The sequence below is a fragment of the Suricata suricatta genome, chromosome 8, assembly GCF_006229205.1.
Source record: "Suricata suricatta isolate VVHF042 chromosome 8, meerkat_22Aug2017_6uvM2_HiC, whole genome shotgun sequence".
Taxonomy (NCBI): domain Eukaryota; kingdom Metazoa; phylum Chordata; class Mammalia; order Carnivora; family Herpestidae; genus Suricata; species Suricata suricatta.
Genome location: NC_043707.1, coordinates 140,179,514 through 140,187,265, shown reverse-complemented (window position 1 = coordinate 140,187,265; position 7,752 = coordinate 140,179,514). Strand labels below are relative to the sequence as shown.

Here is a 7,752-nt window from a genome sequence, read left to right as displayed (position 1 = left end):
CCCCCCGCCGCCCGCAGACCCCTCAGGGGAGCTCAGAGATCGCCAGGCGCCCTCCTATGAACCGGACCGGTCTCCCCCTGCTGAGACCCCAGCCAGACCCGTCCTCAGAGACCCCCGGAGCTCCAGGTCCTGAAGACAGGACCCTCCCCCCAGGTGGCAGCGGCTCCCCCTGCATTCTTCGCGCTCTCCACCCCTAACGCCTGTGTAGCCACGTCTTCTCTTAAAGCCCCAGTATGGTTTCTGTTCGGCTGAGGGGCCCCGAGGGATGGAACCTGCTAGAGTCCTGGGTGCACGCAGGCGAGAGGACGCGGGGTGCCTGCCCCAGGCCACAGGGGGCTTTCAGTGGGAGTCCCTCGGACTCTAAGGTCGGCTTGTGCTCTTGGCCTCCCCTTCCGGGTCCCTTCACTTCCCTCCCCCTCCCCACAGAAGCAGTTCAGCCACTTCCTTGGTGGGGGGGCGGGGGTCTGCTCTGCAGGGTCTGTTCCGGAGCCCTGCGTCTCCCCCACCTTCCATGGGGCAGCCCCTTCCCTCTGCCCGCGCCCCCCCTTCCATCAGACTGGCCCCCACTAGCCTTGGCCCTGAAGCCTCTCCCCCCTCACCCAACCCACTCCTCCATCCACACCAGCTGCGTGACGACCCGTTTTGTGATTTTTGTGAACTTCCTAAATGCTTTCCTACCTCCATGCCTTTGCCTTGGCCTGTCTGTCTAATCATGGCTTCGCCTCCAGTGCCGCCTTGTTACCCACGACCCTGCATTCAGGAAAGGGAACGCTCCCCGTCTCCCCTGAGATGGGAGACCCACAGCGGGGCGGTGGGTGCCACCAGCGCCTGTGGGAATGTGCTCTGTGTATTCTTGATGAGACGGTGGAATGGAAGATCAGCCAGCCAGAGGTGGTGACCCCAGCCGGACGCGCCACCACGGTGCCCGGTCGGCTCACCTCCCTGGAGGCCGCCTTGCTGCCACTGCCTCCTGGGAGGGGCGGGCCTCTCTTTCCCTGGCCTGGGGCTCAGAGTGGGCTCCCTGTGAGGGCCGGGGCTCCTGGCTGGCTCGGCCAGCTCCGAGGACAGGTCCCCTCTCTCTCCCAGGCCCTGTCACTTGTGGCTCATATGCCTCATGCAAGGAAGCCGGGGGTCATTGGCCAGATTGGCATGTGCTCCCCCGAGCCCCCAACTGAGATGAGGCAGACCGGGAGGGTAGAGCTGCCCCGAGCACTGGGCAGGGCCCTGAGGGGCGCACCTGGGTGAGGCTCTGCCGCTCCGGGGCCTCCAGGAGCTGCAGCAGGAAGCCGAGTTCCTGGGCGTCCGTCTCTGCCAGGCACCGGAGGTCCCGCGCGGCTGCGGCCATGTGCCCCTGCTTGAGCCGCAGCACGCCCCAGCGGGCCGTCTCGGCCGCCGCCGGGGGGCTGGCATGCGGGGCTCTTTGCAGGCAGGCGCCAGCTTCCTCATAGCTGCCTGTCGTCGCAGGGAGGGACGGTCAGGGTGGGGCTGGGGCAGGGGACTGGAGAGGTGGGGAGCTGGCCACAGCCCCTCTGGCTCCGTGTTGGCTCAGGGAGAGAGCCGATGATGCAGGGGACACGGGACCTGGGACCAGGGGTGCGGCCAGCCTGCCTAGGGGGGCCTGGTGTCCACGGTCTCTCCGTGAGCATCTGCTGCGTGAGCAGGTGAGCTGCCGGGGAGGCTGGGGTGGCGGGTCCTTTTATGAAAACCCCATCCCTCCTTTGTTTTCCTCCCTGCACGGAGGGGACTGAGCCCAGGACACTTACGCCGCAGGCCCTACGTGGGGACCAGGTCTCAGGGCCGGGATTTGGGATGGAAAGGACACCAGGAGGCACCGAATCCCTTCCTTTTACAGAAAAGCACCAGGAGTGACAGGAGCGGGACACCCACGTCCCCCGGACCCGGGCCGAGCATACCCGCTGCCGTGAGCACGTCCGCCAGCAGGATGTACCAGCTCAGCTGCCCGCCGTCGATTTCGATCAGCGCCTCCCCGGCCGCAATGAGGCCCTGTGCGTCCTTGTCGCTGAGGGGGGCCCTGGTGTCCGGCCCCTGGCTCAGGAGGGCCCGGCAGCGGGAGGAGAGGCCCCGGGTGAGGAGGGCCTGCGCCTCCGGCTTCAGAGAGCGGATCTCAGGGACCGCTGTCCTCCGGTCGAGCTTCAGAGCCGAGAGGATGTCGTCCACGGCCTCCTGCGGGATGGGGGGGGGGGGGCAGAAGTCCCAGTGGGTTTGTCAAGTGTTCCTCCCGTGCCTGGGCGCCGGCCACACCGGAAGGGGTACGCAGCCGGGTTGCTGGCCTTCCACGACCAGAAGGCCCAGCCGGGGAGCCACCCTGTGCAGAGAGCATGGTGCTGGGGTCTGGAGGGGGCGCGATGGCCGGCACCGGGGCGGGCGCACGCTGAGGAAGAGCCCACCCCAGGCTGGAACAGGTGCCAGGCTGCCAGCGCGCGTGGGGGAGACTCAGCACTCGGGGGGGGGGGGCAGCACCGGCTCCACACGCTCTCATCTCAGCGTCTGGGACCGTCTCTCCTTACTTCCGAACGCTCTGCCCTTACCCCTGGCGGGCAGGCCACCTCTGGGCTGCAGAGCCTCAGGGCGGCCACCAGGCTTCAGTCACGGCTGTGACACTGCCCTTGGCTGAGGAGTGCCCTTGTCCAGGGCTGTTCAGCTGTGGCTGCCTGCGTGCAGGTTTTCTCTGCCCTGGGGCTGCCAGTGCGTCCCCTCCCCCGGTGTCCCAGCACGCGGACCACCTGGACCCTCGGGCTCTGAGCAGACAGCTCAAGGTGGTTCCCAAGAAGGCAGCTGGGGGCTTGTTAGTTTAAGCCGAGGGAGGGGGGATGTCTAGTAGCCCCGAGGGCTGGCACATCCTGTGCTCACTGAGGCTGGTAGGCACGGGGGCCTCTTCAGATGAAAGGGACAGACTTCCTGAAACCTGGGATGGGACATGATGATGAGGTCCCCCCGCCCGGTGTCTCCCGCTCAGTACGGCCTGGCCCTGCTTCCTCTCCCCTGGGGGCCGAGAAGGAAAGCAGTGTCCTGGGTCCTCCCGGACACCCCGCCCCTAAAGCACTGTTCCCCTAAGCCCACTTGCCCTGTCCCAGGCGGGGAGGGGGGCCCGGTACCTTCTGCCGGTCCAGGGCCAGGAGCAGAAGGGCCCGGCCGCACAGCGCCTGCACGTTCTCCGGCTCCGCCCGCAGCACCGAGTTGAAATCAAACATGGCGGTCTTCTTCTGGCCCAGGAGCCCGTAACAGCGGGCCCGGATGAGCAGGGACTCAACTGCTGGACTCCCTGGAGGAAGGAGGGTGTGGCATCAGGCCGTGACCGCTGTTGGACCTGGGTGGGTACAGTGCATCTGCCCCCAGCCAGTATTTGCTGGTGCTCAACAGTGGGGTGGGGCAGAGGGTGCACCAGCTTTGGGGCCACCTTGGGGAGCTCCCAGACCCAACCCTGGGCGTAGTCTGGGCTGACCTCGGGGCACCGGCTGTTGGGCATAGGGATCTCAGCCATAAGGGGGTCATCTAGGAGGGCTGGTGGACAGACAAGGGTCCCAGGAGGAGGGGGCACTGTGGCTGCATCTGAGGTGAGGACAGCTGAGGGTCCAGGAGGCCGAGGGGTGCTTGGGGCTGGACATGGAGCAGCTGGAAGTATGACGGTGCCAGGTGGGCAGGGAGGAACCCTCTGAACTCTGGGCACAGAGGCCCCTCCCCAAGGAGATGGCCACCACGCTCCCTCGGGTTGTCTGTCCAGGGATGGGCACAGAGGACCGCACCGTGGGCCCTGCAGGGCCCTCTGGATCATGCCCCCTTCCCGTGGAAGGCGTGCAGGGCGTGAGCTGCACCCTGGGCACCGGCTGGCACTGTCCAATCCTCGCTCCCATGCCTCCCCCTCACCGGCATCTCCATCGCCCGCTTTGAGAAGAGGAAAACGAGGAGATGCTTCGGAAGTGCCAAGCCAGGAGCGCACCTGATGCTCGACCCAGAGTCCACACTTCGAACCTCCGTGCACCCCAGGAGTTCGAGGCGCGTCCTTGGGGAAGCCCTCCCCTCCAGCCTGGGTGCCCCCTGTGCCACCACTTTGAGAAGGCCCAATGTCAGGAGCCTCTGTCGCCCAGGACGGCGTTGGCTGGGCACGTGGGGACACCAGGCGCACTCCTACAGAGACACCCCCAGTATCTACAGGAAGGGCCTAAGGGAAGGAGGACTTTTCTCGGTTGGAGGGAGGGGGCCAAGCTGGGGGAAGGGCCCCATAGGGCCCAGGGTGTGTGTGGGGAGTGGGGGGGCAAGGGGGGGTGGGGTCCCAGCTCTGTCCCAGCTGGCGTGGCCAGTGTCCCAGGCTTCAGCATGCTCACCCGGACAGCTGAGGCCTGGGGGCAAGGCGTGCTCCAGGAGCGCGCACACGCGAGCGTACACACGAGCATGCCCGGATCCCCAGGTCCCTGACCCCGCTGCTCGTCTTGCCCCTATGGACCCGGCCCAGGACCTGGCCCAGGATGGGAACCCTGGGGGTGGGTGGGCAGCTCCTACCTGCAGCGAAGATGGCCAGAGAGAGGTAGGCGATGGCCTCCCTGGTGTGGGCCGCGCCCTCGGCCCCAGTGGGCCGTGCCCGCAGGATGGCCAGGGCCTGAGCGTGGCAGTGGTCCCGCAGCAGCTGCCGGTCCTCGTGGCTGAACACGTCCAGGGTGGGCTGGAGGCAGGCCGTGTCCCCGGACTGGACCAGCTTCTTCACCAGCTGCAGGGGCAGGGCAGTCACCGGGTCCCTCCCGGTGCCGGTGCGGGAGGCCCGGCCATTCCACCCCGGTTCCCCTCACCGGGCGGGGGCGTGGCCCACGAGCTGAACCTTCAGGGGCGGGGCTACGGGGGCGGGGCTCACGGGGATTGGCTCACGGGGCAGGGGCTGCGCTCTGGGAGGTGAGGACCGGAGGTGTGAGCTCGCGGGGGGGCTGCTCTCTCTGCTGGGCGGCGTGGGGTGGGGGCGTCCCAGTGTCCCCGCGCCACACCTCCGCCGTGCCAAGGAGGCCCACACGCTGCAGGTCCAAACGAGAAGCGCGGGGAAAGGGGGCTTTCAAATCCTAAGGTGACAGAGGGCACCGGAGACCCTCAGAAGGCGAGCAGCAAATGCCCTGGGACCGGAGCTCTGGGTGGAGCGACACCCGGTGGGCGTAACCTCGGCTCTCGCCGCCTTTCGGTCTCACAGAGACCCGCTGCTGCCCCTGCCGGCCGCTCGCTGAAAACACAGGTCCCAGAGCGGAAGGTCCGGGGCATCCTCCCCTCCCCCCCACGTGGGCCTGCGCAGGGAGACCAGGAACCCAAATGCAGCCAGAACCCCAAAGCTTGACATCTTCCGCTGGACCATAACCTTCTGACTCCAGTTCCAAGGGAGGGAGGTGAGGTCCTGCTTTTCCTGGAGCACCTGGGGGGTCTGCCATCCCCCTCCCTGAGCAGGGTCGCCTCCAAGCCTAGTTCACTTGGAAGATTTGGGATGAAGCTCCGTCTACACCTGACTCTTGGCCCTTTCCCTTCATAACACAACAAAAGCAACTATGAGGCACCTATTGCATACTGGAGACCCTCTGGGCCCTACGGCACCTGCTTCAGCTCTTTCAGTGACAACCCATAAGACCAGGTCACAGATGGAGAGACTGAGGGTCACAGAGGCAAGGGGTCTTGCCCGAGGTGGCAGAGCCCGGGGCTGGAACAAGTTCTGCCCGCTCCCAGGGTGAGCACCCAGAGGCCCGGTGCCTCCTGTGGGGCTGTGGTCAGTGGGGCCTCCTCACCTGCTGGGCATCATGGAAGAGTCCTCTCCTCAGCTGCAGCAAGGCCAGTCTCGCCAGCACGGGGGCCGCCAGGGGCCTCCGGGAGAGGGCCACGAGCAGGGCTGCGCGGGCGTCGTCTAGGCGGCCCAGGCGGTACAGGGCGTCAGCCCCCAGGAGGCCCGAAGCCTCGTCTTCTCCGTCCAGCTCCGTCAGGAGCACGGCCAGCTGGTACACGCCATGGGCATCCCTGCGGAGAGAGTAGCGGGGGGACAGCTGGCCCAGCCCCATCCTGCGCCCTGTCACCTGCCCAGTTAGGCGGGCCCCGGGCCCCTGGTCCACCCAGCACCCACCCGAATACAGGGCTTGGTTCCTGCCGGATGGCCCCTCACACACACGGTGTCCAGGAGCCGCAGCCGCCCTCCCCGACGTGCACCCTGGGCGCTCGCTGCCCACCCCATCCTGCCACCCTCCGTGCGCTGACCACAGCCCACCCTGCCTCAGCTTCCCCTCCGGGAGAAATGGGATGGCAGTGTTGGCCTCGCGGGGCTCAGGGATGTGTTGCAGGCAAAGTCCGATTACACACAGGCTGCACCTGAATGTTCCTGGTGTCCTGGGAATGTGCATGAACTCCCACTGGGAAGGGCGGCCAGAGCCTCGAGTTTGCCAATTCCCAGGGACAAAAAGTACAAAAGGGCCCCCAGTCTCGTTCATGAAAGGCCCCCCCCCCCAGCAGCACATCAAAGCGACTTGAACTGAGCAAGCTGGAGGCAGAGGAAGTGTGTGTGTGAGTGTGTGCAGGGTGGGTGCTGGTGGCAGAGCTGACATCAAACACGCACCCACGCACCCCCTCCCCATCCCGCTCCCAGCTCAGTGCTTTTAGCTTTGCTGAATCGCCTTGCTGCCGCCTCAGCAAGCAGAGAAGCGCTCAGCAGAGCAGCTGCAGAGTCCCCGACTGAACAAACTGGCAAAACATCTGCAAAACCAACACCAGGGCTGGGTGTGTGGCTCCGCGGGCGGGCAGGCGGCCCCTGAGGTCAAGGACGTCAGTGGCCGCGTGCTCCCTGACCCAGAAACCCCACCTCCGCCCCCATTCTAAGGGCAGAACGTCGTGGAGAGGGTTGCCGGATAACAAAGGGCAAAAGCCCTAGGAGCGGATGGGGGACGCGGTGGGCCCCCCCGGGGTGGGCCCTGCAGCTGCCGGAGAAGGAATCTGGAAGCCAAGGATCTGCTAAAGGATCTGTGAAAAACCGCGGGCTACAAACCGCACACAGAGCGCGCGCTCAGTTTAGTGAGCTCTATTTACTACGCGCAGAGAGAAACAACTAGAAGAGGAGGTTACCTGTGGGGTGGTGGGCGAGTTGAACTTTCCCATTTCCTGTTTTGAGCTCTTAAATTTCTAGGACCATTAGGCCCACAAAGCATCCCATTGTTGGGGACCGAGCGCCAGGACTAAGACCTGGGCTCGTCCTCCATGATTTAGGGAAATCCCCCCACTGCTTCCTGCCTCAGTTTACTCATCCGTAAAATGGGAAGACACAAACCCTAGCTACCTCGCAGGAGACCAGAACGAAGCAGCAGCCCCAGGGTGCGCCGGGCTAGTTTTTACCCTTCCTGCGCGGCGCGGCTGTCCTCGGCGGCCCGACTCCGGCGGCCCGGTGCGCCCGCGAGTGCCGGCTCTGGCCTCCGCTGCAGCATCTTGCGGCCCTCCTCCCGCAGCACCGTCAGCAGCAGGCCCCGCTGGTTCCAGGGTACGTAGGCCTTGGCGACGAGTAGGGCCTCCTCGGGCTGCAGCCGGCTGGCGGTGACATAGTCCAGTGCGCCCAGGAACTCGCTACCGGTCAGGACCCGCAGCAGCCCGCGGCCGCACAGCGCGCGCACGCAGCTGCCCAGGTGCGGTGGTCCGTGCTCCACCACCTCCTGGAAGTCCTCCCGGGCGCACCGCGTGTCGCCGGCGTGCAGCGCGCAGAAGCCGCGCAGCGCCAACAGGGGCGCTCGGTCCGCAGGG

The 7,752-nt window shown here is 66.3% G+C and overlaps 1 protein-coding gene across 1 annotated transcript in view; it reads right to left on the bottom strand.

Moving 5' to 3' along the window:
* TTC34 (tetratricopeptide repeat domain 34) overlaps positions 1–7,752 on the bottom strand; it is a 17,439-nt gene that overhangs the window by 2,004 nt on the left and 7,683 nt on the right. The window contains exons 4-9 of the mRNA XM_029949383.1: positions 7,354–7,752; positions 5,769–5,994; positions 4,519–4,723; positions 3,117–3,283; positions 1,914–2,184; positions 1,238–1,452 (exon numbers count right to left, since the gene is read on the bottom strand). The exon at positions 7,354–7,752 is cut by the window's right edge and continues 63 nt beyond it. Of these exons, the coding sequence (XP_029805243.1) occupies positions 1,238–1,452; positions 1,914–2,184; positions 3,117–3,283; positions 4,519–4,723; positions 5,769–5,994; positions 7,354–7,752 (1,483 nt within the window). The remainder of the gene's footprint in view (positions 1–1,237; positions 1,453–1,913; positions 2,185–3,116; positions 3,284–4,518; positions 4,724–5,768; positions 5,995–7,353) is intronic.